This window comes from Typopeltis vanoorti, chromosome 20 (assembly GCF_054136105.1).
Source record: "Typopeltis vanoorti isolate ZY-2024b chromosome 20, IOZ_Tvanoo_1.0, whole genome shotgun sequence".
Taxonomy (NCBI): domain Eukaryota; kingdom Metazoa; phylum Arthropoda; class Arachnida; order Uropygi; family Thelyphonidae; genus Typopeltis; species Typopeltis vanoorti.
Window position 1 is genome coordinate 75,749,531 of NC_143568.1, and position 23,800 is coordinate 75,773,330.

Below are 23,800 nucleotides of genomic sequence, written 5' to 3' on the forward strand. Positions count from 1 at the left end.
CGATAGTCATGTTTGATCTCTGAATTCACTCAGGCGTTAACTATTTCTTTCGAAACCCAGCAAGGAACTCTATTTTAGCTTCTTATCTCTTCCCGCACATCTTATCAGGATGCCGTTGGTAATAGCCATATAATCCTCGTCTTTAGTCGCCGTCATAGTATTTCAAATCGATAACTTTTTTTCTTCTTCTAATCTTTCCTTAAGATTAGCCGCTATCCGATTCTCTGTTGTCATTTCCTGCTTAGTTCGTACTATGCTTTGTCTCCAGTACGGGGGGGGGGGAGGCGTAAACGTTTTAAAAAAAAAAAAAAAAAAAAAAAAAGACTAGAGAATTACGTCTTATCAAATGACAATGCTACAAAAATAGCTTAATGCATTCCTCTGAAATTCAAAGAGCACAGAAAATGCTTTTTACCTGGTTCAATCTTCCGGTGAAATAAAAGCCGGTATTTCTTAGAACAAGTAATACTTTTTATTTTAAAATGGTTTTTTTTTTTTTCATAACAGAATATTTATTAACCAAAAGATTTTACATGAATCGGATTTTTTTTCATCCCACGAAATCGACAAATATAAAAAATAATACGCACTATTTGAAATTACAGTTTAAAATGTTAATTGTCAAACATTGCTTTTTTAATATTTTAAAACAACCTGTGTTTATATTTTCCTCCATTTTTCTACTCTGCACTCTAACGTACATTCTTTAACGTTTTTGAAGTAAAGTTTCTATCTGAGATCAGTTTTTTTTTATTTCGTTTACATTTTGCAAGCAGCTAAGAGGATTTCAGTTCCACTTTGTTTTTTACTGATTAAGATAACACCAAATAAGTAGTCTTTTGCAACTCAAAACGACAGACGACGTTGTAGTGACTAGCGTCATTTCCGTTGCATATATATTTTATAAGCTGCTTTGCTTTCCATATTTATATTACTTCAGATTATAATACAGGACGTACATTTCGAGTTGGCTAAAAATGTTTTGTTGTTACATTTTCCTTATTTTATTTCCTAATTCTTTTAGTTCTTCGCTTCTTGAATATCTTGTGCACTGGTGATATTTAAATATAATTTTATATTCAACGCAGCATAAATGATGTCATGGTATACATCCATTATTTATCGTATCTCAAAGCACGCTACGACTTTACTTCAATCAATGATAAAAAAAAAAAAATTGGGTTTCTAAACTGCAGGCTTACACTAGAAATCAATAACCACAGTTTTGTGTTTGGTGCAACATCGGAACAGTGTTTTATTTTATTTTTCTCGTTCTTTTTTACCTTGACCTACATCTCTCTAGTCATGTCCACCAATGTCGGGAAGATAACAAATTATTCCGAATCAGGTACCTTAATGTTATACATACAGTCTACTTTTGACATCTGCGCATCATTACCTGCAGTTTCTTCTATAAACCAAATAATATCTTACTACAAATAAGAATATCTTAGCAGAAATCTTTAGATGCTCCAAGTATAAATTAGGGAATGGTTATATTATTTCAACTAGATAAGTTTATTTCGAAACTTTTTTAAATGCTATTTTTAAATACATTAATGGAAGTAAATAAAAATCCGTTTTGAATTCGTCATTTGAAATAATATTCCAATATTTCTTCATAATGTTCTGAAACTGTAACCGAATTTTTAATATATTTAATAATCTCTTTTTCCTATATATATATATATATATATATATATATATATATATATATATATATATATATATATATATATATAATTTGGATGAGCTCGTATTATTTCTTTTGTTTATTTTATTTTATTTTTTAAATAATAATACAAAAATTAAATTGTCAAAATGCTTACACAATGTTCTGATTCCATTTATTTCCCTTTTCACTTAGTATAATAATAAATTCCGTATTCTGTCTATTATGGCAATTCATTAAGTTGTAAACTGCTTCCTTCATTTATTCAAAATTACTACTTAATTTTGTCTATACAACACTGGCGCACCGAGGGAGGAGGCCAAGGGGCCCTGGCCCCCTCCAAAAGAAAATGGAAAAAAACACTAGAAAAATTTCCAAAAACCTTTTCCTAATTAAAATTCATTTTTTTTTTTAAAATTTATGTTGTGTCGTTTCTTCTATAATATTTCTATGCTACTTATCAAATAGCGGTCACATAAGGTGGGAATACCCTTAGCAATCGGAATCTTGGCCGTTGTGAACGCAAGGCAAACGAAGTAGTGCTCGTGCGCCACTTCGTTTGCTCGAGCCAGGCCAGAGGAGATCACGGGTATCATGTATTGGCGATCATGCAGGTGCTCAGTCATAGCTCGTATGCAATGCGTAGTATGTGTTCTCAAATCGTCTATTCAACTCTTCCCCCCACCCCACCCCAAAATTTAATCCGGGGAAGAGCTGAGTATACTCCCTCCCCCCAAGATTAAATCCTCAGTGCGCCACTGCAATACAATGATTAATCCTCTATCTCCTTATTCGGCATTTGTCTTTTAATATTTTCCAGTTGATTGCGCTAAAGACAAACGGATACACACTGGAAAAAAAAAATTCTAGGATACTTTATTAATGAAGTCCTCAAACAAGGTTTTGCCAAACAAATGATTTTTTAATCGATATAAATGTCTAGTTCACCCCAACAAAAAAAAAAAATATATATATATATATTATATATATATAAAACAGAACACATTAAAAAGTCAAAAATATGCACTTACATGGCACAGAGCCAGGACTGATCGTAGTCAAAACCTCCACCTTCACTGACGTAAGTCCCTTGTATAGTTCGGGACAATAGATGCACTGCAATAAATGCGAAAAAAAAAAAAAATGAGCCGTGGTCTAATATATTACACAATCTATTTTTATAAACATAAATGCAACATAAAATAAGATTAACGATTCAGTTTTGGAATATTGACAAACAGAAAAAAAAGGAAAATATTAAGTAGGCATTTCATGTTATAAAGTGCTACGATTAATGACGTATTGCCATAACACTGAGTAGTGTTACCATGTCGTTGGTAATAGGTAGTTTAATTATTGACCAAATTTTTTTTACATCTTTCATATTTCTATAATTATTTCTTTATTTGGTCTCAGATTGACAATATTCAAAATAATAAAGGAAAAATATCCAAATTTATTAATTTACTTTTCCAGTTTTCTTTCTCAACTATTCCCGCATTACAATCAAACTGAATTGTACATATCGGCAGAGGGATTAAACGAGTATTCTATTCTATGATGAAGGAATTTTTTAAAATTTTAGCTACTCAAATATGTTGCTCGAGTCTTCTTTGTTTCTATTTATTATTTCAAAATAAACGCATAATAATGAGGAAAACATCCTGATCTTTGACTCAATTATATTATATTATATTTTGGTTAATTCGTAATCCCTGTGTTGTGGAACAATTTAAACAGGGAGAATAAAAGCATTATTCACAAGATATACAGAAATAAAGAAAACAGTGATTTTTAGAAAGAATTTTAAGTTATCCATAATATATATATATATATATATATATATTTAAAACACATATCTATGTTAGAATTATTCACAATGAACTATCTATTATCAATGGTTACTACGTTACATATGAAATGTTTTTTCATACGTTATTTAAGGATCCACCAAATTTTTTTTTACTTTTGTTTGAAAACTGGCTGGAGAATGTCAATTTCTTTTTATAATGCAAAAATTGAATAATAAATTTCTTAATACAAAAATAAACTTCGATTAAAATTAAGCGCCATCTAGTGAGCAAGCGACTAACTAAGTTTCAGTTTTTCACTTTACACATCCAACAAAAGCAGTGTTATTTTTGATCCGTTCAGGATCAAAAATAACACTGCTATCTATGAGTCAGGAGTTAAATCATGAAACTATCCTCGAAATTAATGCTGGTAGTTAAGTGAAACAAAGTATACGTATCAATTAATTTACGAAACATTAAAAAAAAAAAAAAAACACCGACCGGGGATTGGATTGGTAAGACGTATTCTGGTTTGTAAAACACAAGCAGAAATAATTGCACACATTACATGTATAAATAAAACAAAAGAAACTAATACAAGCTGTTTTATTAACTATTATCAAAACTGTTTCAGCGTACAGAGACGAAAAAAAAAGGCTTCGAACTATAAGGTAGCATCTAGAACACTAATTCCGTGCTTAGGTTCTGAAAAGAATTTCTTATTCGCTTTGATATTTTGTTCTAATGGAACACTAAGAGCAGTCCACATGCTCTATCAGTGGATATATAACAATAATAATAAAATAACTTTGTAGTTGTGTAAGATCAGGAGTTTTTCTTTGTAAGATCGGCGAAATAAAAGAATTAAAGTCTACAAGGTGAATAAGATCTCTGTAAATTTCGATGTATAGAATGTATACAAATTTTGGTTATGGATAAATACAATGGATACAAACGAAGAGCTCTGCTGTTCGATTTATTTCACAGTGATTTTAATGTCAGTTTTTTTTTTTTTTTTTTTTTTTTAAGGCAATAATTTTGTTTTCAATGAAATAAAGAAGCCTCCTACAACAGATGAAATAAAAATGTCTTCTGATGGTTGTTCTGTACTTATATAATGTTAAGTAAATAGGTTTTGCAATATCCAGCTATACCAATGTAAATAACTCATTACATTATGAATTGCTAATACATTAGAACTAGTGATACAAAAAAATTAACATATTAGAATAATGCACTTATATATCTAAATAGATCACAATGTTGGTGTGATATAATACTGTAATTACTGCTTGTATTATGCAATGTCAGAACACTTTTGCCCGAAATCTTAGTGCAAACTTGCACTAGGATTTGGGACAAAATGTATGACAGATCATATAGAAAAATATGACCATTAATTTATAATCGGCTGATATTAGGCTAATGTGTGTTCTCGTGCAATTTAAATTGACAGAAATCATTTATTTTAAAACTATAAAATCCAATACAAGGCGAAATTAAAATAAAAATAAGCCCAGTTTCATAATTTTACACTTTCACATGAATATACTGACATTTCATCGGCAGGACAACTGTATAAAAGTAACAATCCAGGTGTTAAAATGCCAAAATCCGAGGAAGATTTATAATAAAAATTAATTAAAATTAAAGCTGTTAGTTTGTAGGCGTGGTAAACAGTACAAGAAGTAATCACATGAAAAATATTACCGGGTACAGACATTAAATATATGAAAGGTAAAATACGAAATAGGCTATCCAACAGCGCTCATATTTTAATACCGGAATACTATAGCCTCTGTACCTGTTGTATTTGATGACACTTACTGATGGAAAGACCTGCATTCTAATCTTGTTTAGTAGCCGAAGAATCTTTGTAAGGGCTTTTTATTTGAATGTGAGTTAGCAGTCCTCATCTATTAACAAGTAACCAACCAGAACAGAAAAGTAATTTATCTATTTTTATCTGTGACATGAGATTAAAACGATGTCATCCATGAATAATATTTACTCAAATTATCCTTAACGAAAACACTATGGTTTTTCATGCTTTAGTGAATAATCGCGATGGAATAGTTATTTGTTTTTGTCTTGAATAGAAGTAAAGTCAATATTTGAACAAATATTGACTTTACTCCCCCCCCCACAACGGGTAGGCGCTGTTAATTATTGTAGCTAGCAAGATTCTATTCTAGATGAGGAAAAAACCTTTTAGCAACGTTTAAGCGTTTTTTTCCCGTCTAGGTTATCACCATGCTACTATTACTTCAACTCAATCATTGAAATTATTTATCAGTAAATTTACTATTACTCACCAATAGCAGAATCGTCATTTAAAATACTTTGACCGGTTATTTATAAAAGGTTTCTTCTCAAAACGAAACTTTTAGTCCTAACTCAACTGCACATATTAAATTCCATCAAAAGCACAATATTATATACACACAGCATATTAAGCCTAATTAAAATTTTCATTTTCAAACTAAGCAATTAAAAATGCCGTTTTTAATTCTCCGTAGGAAACAAATATTCCCCTACCTATTCGTGCTTGTTTTGTTATATACGGTATCCGAGAATGTTTATCTCAGCGCTTGTGCAGAAGATTATATAATGAAAGCGAAAAACAAACACAAAGAAGCATGAAATGAACCATATTTTGTAAATAGAGGGCGCTGTATTAGATAAAGTGCTAGAAACATTTATTAGTGGCTTAGTTTAAGGAATTTGTGCAACACGAATTTGATATGACGCTGTTTACTGTAATATTGGCATTTCCCGCATAGGCTTTTGTATAAAGAAAACTAAATGTAACTTGGGGAGTTAAATAAAAAGGTTATTCATGTAATAAGAGACTTACTTCTGGTGAAGAATCTCTGTTCTTCTCTGTCCGTTACTAAAAGTAAGAAAAGAATATAAGTACATTCTATTTTGCTTATTATATACAATTCCTGCTTAAATGAAATCAAATCATAGTTTATTGATTCCTATTTGTTTGCTAAAATATCTCCCTTTCCCAATCTGAAAGAAAATATTTGTCGTTGTTGTACATATCAAGACGTGTATTTGAGAATTGAGGGAAATGATTGAAATATTTTATCAGTACAAAAATAAAGCAGGTGATTATTGACTTTGTAGTTGCACTACTCCAAACATGGAGGGCGCTAACAGTAGCTGCTTTGTGACCAGCAATAGGTGCTGATTTTATCTCGTTCGTTTGTTTATAGAAGCCGCTTTTTGATTAAAGAGCAATTTTAGTAAAGTCATATTTTAACTCAGTAATTCGAGTTTAGAAGTACTTTTTATATATATTTTTATTTATTGACAGATTGTAAAATTCAAGAATAATAAAATAGGGATGGAAACACCTGCAACATATACTTACTAATGTTTTTTAGTCCAAATAGTCTTCATTAAGCTATTCCATGTATACATATGCAATATATTATCATAAAAATTTCGCAGTCAAAGTATGCAGCTGCACACTATGGTTCACAAAACAGCGCGATTGGTTATCGTTGAGCGGTGTCTTTGCAGCAAGTTAATGTTACTTAGCATGCCTATATTTGAAGTTCAGTAGCACAAGATTTCCGAAGGGGAGAAAAAATTACCACTGCTTTAATGAAAAATTACAGCTTTTATTTAAAATAATATATTTCAATAACAGACTGCGTGCCTAAATCAAAAAAAAAAATAATAATAACAAAATAGCTGTTAAATGGATTAATAGGGAAATTAAGCAGGAATTGCAGAAGAGAAGCTTATGGAGAAAATATATACTTCAAATATTATTATCATCATCTCGGGCAACTCGAAGGAGTCGACAGACTCATCGAGGGAGGTCCTAACATCATTTCAAGAGCAACTATTCGACATTCACACAGTATCTATAGTTCGCCCACCGTTTGTAGGTCCCTACTTCGCGTCTGTCCAAGAATAGTCGATTCATGCTGAAGAGGAGAAGGAAATGAAGGACGTCCGAATTGGTCGCCAACACGCGAAATCACGTGCTTTAGAGGTAAAATTTTTCAATAATAAACAACTTTATAATAAACAACTATACGGACTGATTATTTCTGTGTCGAAGGATCTCTAATCGGTGGGCGAACTATATCATACCTCGCCTTGAACTCATTCACGGTCATAGCACACACACACAACCGACTCTGGCAGCTTATTCCACTCATTCACCACTCTCCAAGTAAAAAACCTAGTTCTAACACTCCTGCTAACCACACTCTTGCCCAGCTTCCATGTATGGCCCCAAGTCCTTCCACCACCAATCCCATTCTCAAAAATATCTTCTGGATTAATCCTATAGAAACCCTTCAGTAATATGAATGTCTCAATCATATCTCCCCTCCTCCACCTATCAACCAATTTTTGCAACCCACAAATCTTCAACCTGTTCTCATAAGGTTCATTCCACAGACCTGCTATCATCTTGGTCACTCGTCTCTGGATCCTCTCCACCCCCTCCCCATCAAGAAGAAACCCTGACGCCCATATCTGGGCACAGTAGTCTAGATGGAGTCTTATCAAGGTTCGATATAGAGGAACAATAACTTGTTTGTCTCCGCATGTTAAAGTATTTTTCAGCAACCAAGTGATTTGATGAGCTGTTTTGGCCACTTTTGCAATGTACTCCCTAAACTTTAATTCCCTATCCACCAACACTCCCAAATCCCTGGCCTCATCAAATATGTGAACAGTTGCATGAAATATATAAAGCACAGGCAAGAAGAGTGAAAAGTATAACAAGAATGGCGAAATTAGAGTATGAAAGGAGACGACCGAAACAGGCTCAGAAAAATCCCAGAGAATTTTTCTGTTATGCAGCTAGCAAAAGAATGATTATAGGAGGATAGCTCTGCTGGATAGAAATGGTGCAAAAGTGACCGAAGAATTGTGGAGTTGTTCAATGATCATTTTGCTAAGGTTTTTCATACTGGTGGTAATGATACTATTCCAAGGAAATAGGAAGTCGAGGAATCAATATTTCAACCCAGTTTCTTGAAGGTCAATGACGTAGAAGTCAATGATTGCTTAAGTCATATTGATATGAATAAGGCTATTGGACTGGATGGAATTTCACCACGTGTTATGAAAGAATGTGCTAAGGAACTGACACTTCCGTTAACTTGGTTGTTTAATGAGAGTCTAATGTCCTCAACAATCCCTGAGTGGAAAGAGGGCAAGATACTTTGCATCTTGCCTTTGATCCACTGCATGAAAGTGGAAGCAAACGAATGTTTCAAATTACAGACCAGTTTGCATTTCTGGGGTTGTTAAGATCTTGGAGAGATTGGTTAGGAATAGAATACAAATTGGGTGGACAAGGAAAACATTCTGTATAGAGCTCAAGGCTTTGATTAGATCAAATCTGGACTACTTCGCATCGATTCTGTCACTTGCGTTCCTAGGTGAGAAGCGTGGCTTTTTTTTAAAGGGAGGTCTTGTTTTACAAATTTGCTTACATTTTATAATAAGGTGACTACCGTCCTAGATAGGGGTGATTCATACACAGTAATACTTCTAGATTTTACAAAGGCATATTTGACAGTCTACCACATAATAAACCGGTATATAAGTTAAGGCAAATAACATTGGAAAATCAGTTGGTTGATTGGATAGCAGACTGGCTTTCTAATCGATATCAAACTGTTGTATATAGAGGTGCCATGTCTCTCAGGAGGACAGTTACAAGTGGAGTCCCACAGGGTTCTGTTCTAGGGTCACTGCTGTTCTATTTGTTTGTCAATGATATTGCTAGTGGTCTGCAAGCTGATATTCAGCTGTTTGCGGATGATGTCAAGTTAGGAAAAGTTATTAGGAATGGTGCAGATGTACTGGTGCTTCAGAGCGATTTGAATAAAGTGGTTATGTGGGCAGACAAGTGAGGATTTCAATTTAACGCCAGTAAATGTAAGGTTTTGCACTTTGGATCTCAAAAAAGTAGAGCTGCGTATCACATTGAAGACGTTGTATTACAGGAGGTAGAGGAAACGCGTGATCTTGAGATATTGGTGGATAAAGAATTGAAGTTCAAGGGAGATATTGCAAAAATAATAAAAACATCACAAAGAAATACCAGTATACTAAAAACACTGACAAGTAGAGATAAGGATGTGGTCATTCCGCTGCACAAGGCTTTGGTTAGACCACATCTGGACTACTGCGCATCGATTTGGTCACCTGCGTACTAGGTGAGAAGCAAGCTGTGGAAAAAGTTCAGAGGCGAATAACAAAAGCAATATCAGGATTGTGGAATACTGACTATGAAGACAGGCTGAGAGAATGTGGATTACAGACGCTAGTCAATACGTGGAAAAGGAGCGATATGATTGAGACATAAATTGCTAAGGGGTGCTTATCAAATAGATACCGAGGATATTTTTCAAAGGGTTGAAGGAGAGAAGGGGATAGAGACAAGAGGTCATTCTTGCAAGTTGTATAAAGGTGTGGTGCGTAAGAGAGTGCGGCATGACTTTTTTTGCATGGAGAGTGGAATTTATTGCCAAATGAGATGGTGAGTGCACAAACATTGAACCAATTTAAGATGAGGTATGATAAACATTATTTCTGTTTAGAATGCATCTTATTATAGCCTCCCTTGATGAGTCTTGACTCCAGGAGGTGTTTGTATAATAATAATGTTTTTAAAGATAATTTTATATCAACTGCTGAAGTTCAAATCAGCTGACCCCTTTTATTCCCTTAGAGGGATAAACAAGGTCTACTCAACGGAAGTTTTTTTTTTATTTACAAAAAACTGCAATTATTAATTTAAGCTGGACAACGTATTGATATTAAAAATTCAGTAAAATATCGACTACGCACAAGGGGGGAAACTTAAAACCCATACAAGAAGAAAAACACTCCATATAACAATTAGAAATTTCAAAGGTTACTAACCGTGCATACTATAGTAACATTTATGAGATTTTTATATCCCATAAAAATGTCGCACATGCAAATATATAAAGTGGTCAACGTATTGGGGGACTGGACTTGGATGGTGGTTGCAATTTCGAAGCGGCTAGTTTATCGATTTCTTATAATTGGGATTTTTTTCTACCACTGTTGTCTTACTAAAATTTCAGAGGGGAAGTTACCTTCTCAGAAACTAAAACAATATACGGAGCTAAGTAGCTCTTCAAAAGTTCAGCCAATCCCCTGCCATATCAGTATTTCACTCACTGTTTTTGAAAAATATGGAAGATTATTTTCTTTTTAGATGAGGTAAATAAAACAGTAGAGGAATAATTAGCAAAAATTGGCTGAATGATATGTCCTATACAGATGTCTGTCTATAGCATTTTACTTCCTTCTTCCTCCTTGGCAACCCACCCATTTTGATTTGATTATAGTGAAGTTTTCAGAAGATCAAGTAAAATTCACCCAGAAATTTTTTTTTTTCGTTGAAAACAACTGTTGAACATTGTTTGTTGTGCTGATGTTGCTTTCTCTTCGAACATCTACAATATTCCACTCCCGAACAACTCACTTTTATTTTAGAAGATTGGACTATGTTATTATTATTAAGAGAGACCTCCGGGGAGTCAGGAACTCATCGAAGGAGTCATACTATTTGCATCAGTTGTTGATACCTGTTCTTGAATTTATTCACGCTATTTGCACTCACAGCATCCAATGGCAATCCATTCCAATCACGCACCACCCTCTGAGAGAAAAACCTAGCCCTCATCCCCCTTCTTAGAAGCGTTCATTCTCAACTACCAAGGATACCCTCGCGTCCTTCCATAAAATAAATGAAAAAATTCCATCTACCGAAATTCTGTATAACCCTTTCCGAAGTTGGTAGTCTCAATCATATCACCCCTCGTTTCTCATGTCTGCTAATATATGCAGCCTACACATTTTAAATCTGTCTTCATAAGCAGTATTCCATAATCCTGACACCATTTTTAACACTCTCTCCACTGTATCTGAATCACCACGGAAACCAGAAGACCAGATCTGCGCACAATAGTCCAAGTGAGGTTTTATCAAGGCCTTGTAAAGAGTCAAAATGACTCTTTACAAGGCCTTGTAATTCTTTATCTTCGCATGTCAAGGTTAGTTTCAGCATTGCAATTATACTTTGATTTTGTTGTATATTTAGTTAATTATACTCTGAGTTGTATTTACAATCTTTGCTATATGACCTTTGAACTTTAACTTCCTGTGAACGTAAATTCCACGATTCCTTAGCCTGATCAGTTTCTTCGAGCATAATACCAATATAATACACATTGGATACCTAATCACACTCAAGTGAATGACCTTACATTTATTAATACTGAAATGACAGCCATTTTCCCATGCCCACAGTTCCACCCTATTCAAATCATTCTGCAAGTGCTGCATATCAGCAGCACTCCTGTTTAACCTACCTATCTTTGCATCATGAGCAAATAGTTGTATGTCGCATGTCAAATCCTTCCCCATATCATTAATGTACAGATCGAATAACAATGGACCAAGGACTGATAGTTGAGGGACACTACTGGTTACCTTGAATCTCGCTAATTCATCCTCTCCATATACGACTTTTTGATATCTGTCATTCAGTCATCCTCTTATCCACGCCAATATTCAACAGGGTGATTCAGAACTCTTGGGCCAAACTTTAAGTGGTGATAGAACACACCTAAACAAGCACTTCTCGTCATACAATGCATGGTCCGAACTCAAGCGGCGAAGCACTAGGGGTTAGCAACTACTGTGTCAGGAAATGAAGAAACACAAGAATGGAAGAGGAGATTTGAAATAATTGCGGAAATTACAGAACATAAATTAAAGAATTTGATTCAACAAATTACAGACACTGCTCAAAAGAGCAACCCCCAACATTAATGCAGGCTTCACACCTTCGACGTAGTGATTGGCGTATATTGGCGAAAACACCAGGCATTTCTCGTACAGCGGCAATAAGGTCCTCATTGGAATCGATGGGGTTGTAGTAGATCAGGCTTTTCATATGGCCCCATAGGAAAAAGTCCAGACATGAGAAATCGGGCGATCGCGGCGGCCAAGCGATGGGACCACCCCACCGTGTTGGAACCACATACGTGTTTGAATGTTTGCTGGAACAGGGTTCAGTAATTCTGCAAGACCTCTTGTACGAGGTACGTTCTCCCATTCAGTCGTGCTAGCAGAAGGTATGGGCTAATCAAATAGTCATGTAGGATTCCAGCCCAAACATTTATGGAGAAACGCCGCTGGTACAAATGTGGACGTGTGGCGTGCGGATTTCTGCTCGCCTACACTTGATAATTGTAGGTATTAAAAATGCCCTCACGTGTAAAGGTGCATTCGTCAGTGAATAAGACATGTGCATCAAAGTCCGGCTGCACTGCAGTCTGCTGCAGGGACCACTGTGCAAAATCCACACGAGGCCGGTGATCTGCAGGTGTCAAGGCGTGCACCCTCTGTGCATGGTAGGGGTGTTATCGTTCGTCTCGTAGACCTCGACACACCGTCGATTGGAGCACATGTACGGCATGGGAAATTGCTCGCGTGCTACATTCGGGACGATCTGCAACCTACGTAGAATTTCTTCTGTAACACGTGGCGTCCTCACGCCCTTGTTAACCTTGCACGCCCTGTATCCTGCATGCGCTGACAAAGGAGCCCATTTCGCACAGATACCGGTGCAATCGCTGAAAGGTTTTACGATCAGACACGCGTCTGGTCAGAGAGCGCTCTCGGTACAGTCTTTGGGCTTCCCTCACATTCCCGTCCGCAGCTCTGTAAATGAAATGCATGTCAACCTTCTCCTGATTTGTGAACGAATCCATCCTTTTTGCACTCCACGGTAGAAATAACGATGACTGCAAAAACCAGAGCTTATAAGTGTTCACTGGAAAGCGTCCTCTAACGCTTCACCGCTTGAGTTCGGACCATGCATTGTATGACGAAAAGTGCTTGTTTAGGTGTGTCTATCACCCCCTTAAAGTTTGGCCCAAGCGTTCTGAATCATCCTGTATAATCCAAACGCATATTCTTCAAGTTATGCTTTCAAGCTTGGTCGGCGATAATCGAATGTTTAAAGAGATATGGTTTTTCCTCAATATCTCTCCATTTTAGTTCAGTTAACCTGAATTTCTCAGGAATTGCTTTACCGATTTGACATATAGCAAGTCTGCAGAGAAGAAGAAATCTCCATTATTAGTTTGATTAAGTTAAATTTCTTAGAAGCCTTAAGCGGTGGCAGAAACAGCTTTAATCTGGCTGAAGGAGATTGAAGTGTGGTAGGAGGACGAGGAAAAGGAATTAAAAACCACGCTTTTCTGGAATATTTGTCTGTTTTCAACGTACTGTACTTTTTAAAGTTTATTTTTTGATACGCATGATGATAATTTATTCAATTTAAGTTTCGAATTTGACGATGTGCTGCTGAATACAGCTGTCGAAGAAAATTGGCGGATCGAGAATTCTTTATTAGCGACACTTGTGTGCAGTCCTCTCTTCACCGGATGCCTTTCCAAATTGGTTACATTCTTGGGTCAGCTATCTCTGATTGGCTAATGATGGTGGAAATGTAATTGCTCCTCAGTCTCTACAAGTCAAGAACAGAAATTTAAGATTCGGTATGATAAATGTGTTGTCAGTTGAATGAACCTTCCATGAGTCTCGGCTCAACCGACGGTGTAATTATAAACTTAAGCAACTCATATATATCGACTCCAATGATTCTAGTAATAATAATATTCATATGGGTTCCCCCTTTCTCCCCCGTCCCTTTGGGGGAGGGATTGAGCCCTCCTGATGAGGGATTAAATATACATAGTTTATGATTGTTGATCCATGTGTGTTCACGGGACCGGTTTGCCTGTTCTGAAGGACGAAAAACCCGAGTTTCCGGGTGGAAAAACCTCAGTATGAGACCGTCTAACTCACTTTTAGTCGAAAGAGACTTTTAGTCTCTTTCGACTAAAAGTCGAAAACTATATTAATCGAATCCAGGTCTTTCCGACCTGGATTCGATTAATATAGTATTTGGCCTATAAGTCCCTGCCATGACTCTTGATTTATATGTGCGTTAATCCCATTCATGAAAGGTTGTGAACCTATAGTACATCAATACCATAGGCGGGATAAGGATTTAAAGTAATCCATAAAGTTCCCCTGAAGTAGCAGTTGTGAAGTACCTGAGGCCTCCAAATAAGTAGGATAGTAGCCATACCAGGCGGCGACATTCACATAAAATCTTCATGCAAGTATTCTCATTGTATTGAATGAGAGATTCAGCTGCGTTCCCCCCTCCTTTTTTAATGTTAATTCCACCCACGAAAAGTTGCAAATCTACACGTATTTCTCAAATGAAACTGTTGGAAGCCTTGAAAAAGTTCTTCCATGTTTTAGCCTTCACACAGTGCCGGATTTACGTATAAGCTAAAAAAGGTACAGCTTAGGGCCTCGCAATCTGCCGGGGCCTCAAATAAAAAAACAAAAAGACCAGCTGATGTAATTTAAAACAGTAGGGAGCCTCTGGGTTTTGTATAGCTTAGGGCCTCAGCTATACAAAATATGAGGATATTTTGAATCATCTAACCCCCTTGGTAAATAATTATTAGAATGATTCCGTATGTTTTATAAATAGTTTTAATCAGCGATTGCCATACCAAACGATTAAGTAATGAAAACATCCAATTCCAGGATTAATAACAAACGAGCGAACAATTCATTTGAATGTCGATCGCATATTATTTATTTTGGCTTTTGTCTAGCTGCAGGTATTTTTCGGGCTAATCGAAAATAGTTAAATATTTCAAAACATCGAAAGTTATCAGAATCATAATGTCTAAGTTAAAAATATTCTGAGGATAAAACATCCTCAGAATATTTTTAACTTAGACATTATGATTTCAGTCTTCCGTGATTTCAGTTGTGAAGACAATAATACCTATTTATTTTTAACCTAGGAAATTTCCTGAAAGTAGGTTAGTAGGTTTGTATAGAAAACCAATCACAAGACGAAGCAATCAAAATTCCAAATGAAAAAAAAAAAAAAAAAAAAAAATATATTATATATATATATATATATATATATATATAATTGAACGAATTTATAATGTTCTCTAACACATGACCAAATTTATCTTTAGTAACCAAAACTAGACGCTGATTGTTTCAAGTTTTATCTCGGACATCACAAGGAATCAGATAGGGATCTTTCTCGAGAATTAAAAATAAGAAAGTTTTCTTCCTAGACAATTTTCTTTTGAATTTCTTGCAAGATTTCATTTTACCTGCGAGGAAAATCAGCTCCTGTCACACCTCGCAAGGAACGCCCACTCCTATTCATTCCTTTCTTGTGAAAATAAGAAGTCTCGAAATCATTTCAAAAATGCTCAGCTGCAAATAAAGTTAGTGACAGTTGTTTAAGAAAGTTTTGTTTTGTTTTTTGGAACACAACGAACTTCAAACATCCAAAAAGGTAAGCATTCTTTGTGTGCATAATATATCAGCGAATAGGAATCCTTAGTAAACCAGAGCCACCAGTAAGAAAAATGGGAACAGGCTACAACTACCGACGTACTATTTATTTAAAAGAAGTTGAAGAATGCGCGATGGAAGAAAGAAATCTTGTATTTAGTAAATATTTGAATCAATTAAAATTACTTTGTAGCACTCATTACCAGGGCTCCAGAAATCCATTCTCCACAGACCAGTTATCAGAGACAAGTGATGCGTGTATTTTCAGCCTTATTTTAAACGCATTCAAAAGTTATTGCCTCATTTTCTATTTTAAAACATCTCATTCGTTATCAAGTTATCTGATCGGGGGGGGGGAGTCAGTGGATGTAATAAAAAAGTTTTATTTTCAATCAGGAGATAGTATCTTACGTAACTAATTTAATAAATTAATTCCTTCATAGACTATCCATGCCAAAAGTTGGTTTGCACGAGGATACTCTCAAAGATATGCCTCGCTGCCTTTTTTCCCGATATATGAGAAGTAGCTCCAACCTATGACAACAGGTGGCACCATTCATCTCTCACGCTGAGTCCTCAGATTAATTTCAAATTGTCAAGTATTCTCAAACAAAATTTTATTTTGCACTTTGTCATTTTGACTCGCGAACAGTCAAAATGACTTGAAATATAAAGAATTTGTCAGTTACTGGTGATTTCGTTAAACAAAAATTAGGTAATAAAATTAAAGGCTTCAGTAGTAAGTCTTCTATATACCTCTGTGACTATTTCAAATTAGGCGAAACTCGTCCATTATATGAGATGTACAGACATTTGTTTACATAATTCCTCTCCAAAATTCCGATTCATAGATTAGAGTGAAACGAAGAAACCTCTGTCTCATGCCAGGGAAAAATAATGGATTAGTGGCAGAATTAAAGAGAAACATGCTAAATATTAATAATTTGGATTTGGTTGTTTTAAAGTCTATAAAAGATGTTTCCTTTGGAGTTCTGCTCATAGGAATAAACTAATAATATTAATCGTGGTTGTGTATTGTGTAAGCCATCGACCAGAAAAACATTCACCACAGTCAAATCGTAGAACAGATTGCAGAAATAAAATCTGTAGTGGGGGATATCTATAGTAATATTGAAAAATTGGGCATCTATCTGGAACATACCGTAGATCCTTCAACTATAACAAGACTTAGAAATAGTCAAGAGAACCAAACTATGGAATAACTACTGGAGATTGGACCAGTGCATGATGAGTGATTTACTCATCTCTTAAAATGGAAGTTGCTAGATTTCTTTATATTGCCAACATGTATATGACATATGATGCTGAAACATTGACAAAGAAAATGATTATGCCAATGAGCTATGCAGAGGCGTATTTTAGGGGGTTAAAAAGCAGAGAAAATAAAAAAAAAATAAGCAGAAATTAAACAGGTAATAAAAATCGTTCGGGTCATTCCATGTTTATCACAGAAGTTGAAGGCTAAATACTAGCCACTTAACTAGGATGAAAGAAGGCAGTGGGAAGTTAATTATAGCTTGGATTCAGAGAGATTCAGAGGATGAGAAAACGGGAACTGCAGCAAACAGTTCGACGAGGATGACCTAGGAGAGAGAGAGAGAAGAGTGGAGAAATCTGGGAGAGGCTGGAGAGGTAATGATTTTTGCAGAAAAACCTACTCAATTTGTGTAGCCACTTCGTGATAGCTTTAACAAAGCTTTCACTACTGTGAATTTCTTTATTGATGTAATTAAAAAGTGTCAACACACTGGTCAGCTTTTAGAGGATTAGCATAAGTGCTAATCCTCTAAAATATCACAAAATTCCGCAAGAAACTAATATTAACACTTACTGGAGGGGGGGGGGATAAACAAAGAGTCGTCTTAGTAGAATAACAAGACTGCTAAAATGTTGACTTCCTCCTGGGAAGCTCTTCCCAGAGTATCACTGAATTACCACTGATGTCACTACTTAACGGTATATTCTAGTTTTCGTGCAAGTTGATGTTCGACGTGGCATTTGAAGATACGTCACTAACCGTGCTACGGCATCCATATAATTTGAAAGGCAAAAAGCTACGGGATGCTCTCCAAGATCCAAGGCAAATAATTTTCCGGATCTTTATAGATTTTTTCATCACATTTATCAAGCGATTTAAAAGAGGAAGCCCTGTATTGTGATGGACAAACACGGTGTAGCCATAAGGAGGGGGAAGGGGGGGGGGGTTGTAATCGGTGAATAATGCCTCAAGTAAGATCATTCAGGTTAACTCGAAAGTAATTTTTAACCAAGCTGACACTTCGTATACATCTATGTACCACCTTTTTTGCCACACTTTTTCAGTATTCTTTAGGATTAATAAAGACAATTACAAACTTTCAAGTGCAGTTAAACCCCCCAAATTAGAAAGCATTTATAGTTTGCAATTTTTACAATCTGCTTTCAATGAGACACAAATGTATTCTAATGTATTTCGGCCTACAGCCAAGATACACTAGAGAATATTTTGCTGGTGTACAGCAGAATACTTGCTGTGTATCTGTTTTGTCCTCCCAATGATACAGAACATCGCTGATATGCTCGTCTAGACGAATTTTTCTGCTACTTTTAGCTCAGCTAAAGTTACGTACAATCCATTGTATAGGGGTGGGTGTAAGTCATCTGAAAACAGCGTAGTAACTGGAGCTTTATGGAAGGCTTAAATATACTCTATGGCATGTTCTTTAATATGCTACTAACATGGCTGAGACACGACTAACACACAGTTTTTTTTTTTTTGTTGTTGTTGTTGTTTTGTGCAATGCTGCAACTTGCATCATAGAAGAATGTGGTTTTAAAAACATTTTCGTTATACTTATTGCGTTTTTTTAAATTTAATTTTAATGTTATTTACACATGTAAGATCGCCAGGCCTATAACACTACTATGCCATGTGTGAGCAAGTGATTAATGTTTCCTAAAGAGTGGGAGGTGGTACTCGTGGAAAAAAAACAGTATACGGGAGATTGTTCCAAAGAATAGAGGTGAATGCAATGAAGGAAGCTGACGAGAAGTTAGTTCGGCATGTTCGAAGCTGGACTGTGTATGGGTGTTTGCCAGTGGCTGCTCTAGTTCTTCTATGGTTAACAGAAAATGAAAGAATGGCAGCAGCCCATTCAGAGAAGCAATGCCCATGAAAGTACCCTATAGAACAGAGACAGCGCTGACACAGAACGCCAATGATAAACTGACTGAAGGGAGTTTGTGAGAGAAGGGTCGTCTATTAAGCAAATTGCTCTCTTTTGTATATCAAAGAATTCTTAGAGAGAATAGGGTGCTCTACCCTAAATGTGGGAACAGTACTCCAAAGTTGGACGGATCTGAGACTTATAAAGTCTTAGAAGTTGAGAGGAAGAGAAGAAATGTTTAGAACGGAAAAGAACATTAAGCTTTTTAGAAGCTAAGGAGGCTATATGAGTAATATTTGTGCCAGGACAAAATGGGTGTGACACTCAACAAACAAAGTGGATCTTGAAAGGAAACTGGAGTATTGTCAAAAGTGAGAGGAGATGAGGTAAGATTTTTTTGCGGGTAATAAGACAGGCTTGAGTTTTTTGGTATTGAAATTTATTATGTTGTCTTCACCCTATTTCAGGATGTTAAGGAGGACAGTGATCAAGTCACGTCATGGAAGATCTTGAGGCATCTAACATTAGGATATCGCATGGTTTATCAAATGATTAAGAGAAATGAGGAGTACTGTCGTTGGCGAAGCTGTGAATAAGATTTGAAATCGGAGAAAGTTGGTCGTTGATGCAAAGCAGAAAGAGTGTGGGTTGGAGCACAGAACGCCGAGGCACTCCAGCATTGATGGGGAAATCTGATGAGATGAAGCCATCCACTATGACACACAATGAACGACCAGTGAGGAAGATGGCAATCTAATCACAGAGTGTAGAAAGGAGGCCATCACGATTCATTGGCTTTGAAATAGCGAGAGCAATAACTCCATGACCCGAGTCTAAAGGAACGAAAACGGCGGAATCGATATTGGTGATCGCTAATTAACTTGATCAGTCTCCAGGTAATGAAGAAGCTGGTTATTGATAACCTTTTCAAAAATACTGAGGTGAGAGAAATCTAAAATAATTTTCTGAATGTTGATCTAAATCGTTGGCCAAGATGGTGCACTAATATGATTTTTGAATTATATGGAATTGTATTCATTTGTATATTTTTAGTTAGGGCATTTCCCCCATCTACCAAAGACAATGATCGAAGTATAACAAACTAGAAGCATACTTTTTTTCCCCCTTTGGTACTGCTTTATTATAACGAACATATTCTGTCGGCAAGCTAGTGGCAGTCGTAGTTATCTGCTACGAATATTTAACACTTACTTGTTGCAATTTTCAATTTACGTTTTTATTGATTTGATTTCTTACGTAAAGAAAATATTTCTCATTTCTTCAGGAAACCAGGGGACGCAGAGTGACAAGTCAGCTACTGGAACTCCAACTCAACATTAGGATTTAAGATAGAGTGCCAGTAGCTGGCTTTTCAAGAAGCATCAAGAGATAGAGACTAAGGAGGAAATAAGTAAAACTAGCAGGAAATTACAGAAGTACAACGACGAAATAAAGGACGTTAACAAAGAAAAAAAAGTGAAATGTTTTTAAATAACAAACGTAAGATGGTATTAAGGCGATAATGATCAGAGAAAGGAGTATCTGTGGCAGTCAACCCTAAACATGTGGGTATTTGTCTTCTTGAATGGCAGGCAATATTAAGTAGAAGGATGTGGACCAACACAAAATGAACAATAAGACTAATTGGTGTATGGCCCGCTAAAAGGTTCTACTAAGGAAGATGGATGTGGGAGAATTCATTGAATCATTGAGGAAAGCAGCTAACAAATAGGAAAGGTTGTTCCTTGTTGAAGATTAAACAGAAATGAATACCAGGCATATAGAAATATTTTAGAGTAAACACAAACGTAATAATGGTAAGTACTTACGAGATAGTAATATCGTTCACCGCATACGGAGATCATTTATTTTTGAGCAGGATAAAATGGATTATCAGAGATTATCATAAAGCTGAGCATCTTTCAGAAGTGAACAGTAGATAGCGAACAAATATTTAAGAAAAATGTTTGCAAACAAGAACCAAACCTTTAGACTCATTGAGAAACTCTCAATTAAATTGATTTCAGAAAGAGCGGCATGAGGTGGATTTGTCTTCAAGGATAGAAAAATCAGAACTCTATGTGGATTCAGGAGACACTTTGTGGAAAAGAAGAAAGCCTATAGAAAACTTCGTAACTAGTCAGCACATGCTTTGAGAGACTATAGAGTAAAATGCAATAAAGCAAATCAATGTGAACACGTAGCCATACAAAAAAAGCATGAAAAAAAAACTTCGGTAGGAATATTATTATTCCTAGTTATCAATAGTTATATTATTATTACTATTCGAGGATAAATATAGAAGATAAATATCAGGAAGACGAGAAAATGTCCTGGAGGCTATCGAAAACCTTGGGAATGAAAGCAGAAGTACTGTAAAAGAAATCATCGATGATAAAAGGTGGTATGAAAGCTGAACATAGATATTTTAGATGTCTGGAGTAATTATTTTGAAAGACTGCTAAATGAAACAAGTAACAGAACAGTGGTCGAAAGACTTGCAGGTAAGATGCGGAAAGGTAGATGGCATTTACCAGAAGTACTAAAATATTCCAGATATAGTACCTAATCTAGAAGGAGGGAAATAAGATTGCGAAAATTGCAGAGGAATTTCTTTACTGGATATTCTATATGCTTTCTGCAAGCATTGAAAACAGGTAAGAAAAATTATGGAAGGGAAACATTGAGAACAATGTTTTGTTCCAACCAAATATTGGTTGGAACCTTCTATATTTATCCTGTCGGGATCAGATTTTACAGTTTAAGACAACCAAGTTAAGAATCATGGGAATAAAAGTACCTGTATTGGAGTTTTGCAGTCTGGAAAAGGCATATGACAGTCACAAGAGAAAAGCTGTTCAATCCCCTATAATTATATGGTGTGAAGGGAGTATTATATCGAGCAATACACAGTTTTTATTTGAGATGAACGTGGTTATTGAAATAAGCATAACAAGATGGTTTGATGTGAAATCACATGCGAGACAAGGGTGTACATTATCTTCATTGTTGATTAAGGATCTGTACTGATAGAATTATGAAGTCAAGTGACATAAGACCTAAAGTTAATTTCAGCTCTTCATTTTATCCAGATGTTATACGCTTAAATACCAGTACAAGTCTGTAAGATTCCCTAACTAAATTGCAAAATTACTGTAATAACTTTGGTATGAAGATCAGCAATAAAAAGACAGACTGCGAAAACAGAGAGGAGGATAAATATAGTTATAGAGTTATAAATACTATTTTTATAAATAGTTATAAAAACCGAGCATATTATGGATCCTCAACAGAAAACGAAATAAAACATTTCATCTATTTTAGGCAGTTTTAGTGAAGATGGAAAATTAAATATGGAAATTAGACAATAGAATTATCAGAGCTACTTTGGTAGGGAGTGAACTCAATATATTAATAAAATATGTAATAAGAAAAATCATCAAAAATATTCAACTATCTGTATACAAGATAGTAAGCGTGTTCACCCCAGTTTTAACTTATAGATCTGAGAGCTGGGTTAGAAATAAATTGATCAATTGGCGGTTCTTGTAATAAGGTCTTTTATTTATAACTCTCCTTATGTATAAACATGTTCTGATAATAGCCGGCTTCACTACTTTCCGAAAGCCAGATTCGACCACCATTCCCATAGAGAACAGTTACTAAACCCGTTCGTTGTATCAAGTGTTCCTGAGCTTATGGTGATAAATCAGCGTTTATATGTTAAAGGATATTTAGCAGCAGTAAATTGCTTTGCTCCATTCGCTTGTTTCCTATACAAGCATGTGCTACTGCAGCATAAGATAAGAACCAGTGCCTTAAAGAAATAGAAAACAACTTACCTCCTATCTGTTTATTTAGTTTAGCATTATGTGACAAAAAGGATGTTGGTAGAACCAAAGAAAACTAGGTGTGCACTCTCAAGGTTTTTGGAAGTTAAAAGCTCTGCCGAAATTCTGTACACTTGCAAGTTCCACTTGGATTCTTATTCCGATCTTTTGCATCATTCATCACTAAGAATTCGTGTCTTAATATTCTTTGCTATCTAGAAATAATCTTACCTCCGAACTTTCGTTTAATATCTTTACGGCTGCGTGCTAGTTCTGGAAAAACTGTCGTACAATGTCGCCATCGACAGCACAGTTATTCTTAGCGTTTAATCCTGTTGAGACTATCGCATGTTCCAAAGCTTTGCTGTTTTTTTTTTTGTCTTTCTTTCATCACACTGCTACCTATGTACCTTATCTAGTTCAACAGCTTCGAGACGATTTTCAAATCACATTCTCTCACTTTTACCGCTTTCTGAAATCGCATTTACGTTCCTCGTAAAAAAAAAGGAGCCTAGCGATTTGTAATTTAATGCATTATCTGTATGTGTGTGTGCGCGAGAGATCATAACGCACGCGGACTGCGACTTAAAAGATGATCGAACCTACTTGAGTTATAGTGCTTGCCTCTCAGTTTCCCCTTATCGCATCCTCTTACTGCTCAGAAAAGACAATTCACATCACGCAGGAATGTTTGCGAGACACCGACCAGTTTCAAGTGACAATGAGCCATTCAAAGGTTGATATGATAAACATAATTATGGTGTTATAGTCTACGTCCATGCGAAACGCCAGCCATTGAGTTTAACGACACTGAAATTTCTTCAGTAACACAATTACATTCGCAATGAATACTTGACGTTGATGGATTTTATTATCGGGATTCGTGTTGGGTTGATT

General features: G+C 35.6%; 1 protein-coding gene across 1 annotated transcript in view; it reads right to left on the minus strand.

Moving 5' to 3' along the window:
* The window catches only part of LOC150095576 (solute carrier family 4 member 11-like), a 341,029-nt gene extending 334,697 nt beyond the window's left edge, over positions 1-6,332 (minus strand). The window contains exons 1-2 of the mRNA XM_090410034.1: positions 6,323-6,332; positions 2,704-2,788 (exon numbers count right to left, since the gene is read on the minus strand). Coding sequence (XP_090266160.1) covers positions 2,704-2,788; position 6,323 — 86 coding nt within the window. The 5' untranslated portion in view covers positions 6,324-6,332. The remainder of the gene's footprint in view (positions 1-2,703; positions 2,789-6,322) is intronic.
* Positions 6,333-23,800: the final 17,468 nt, after the last annotated feature.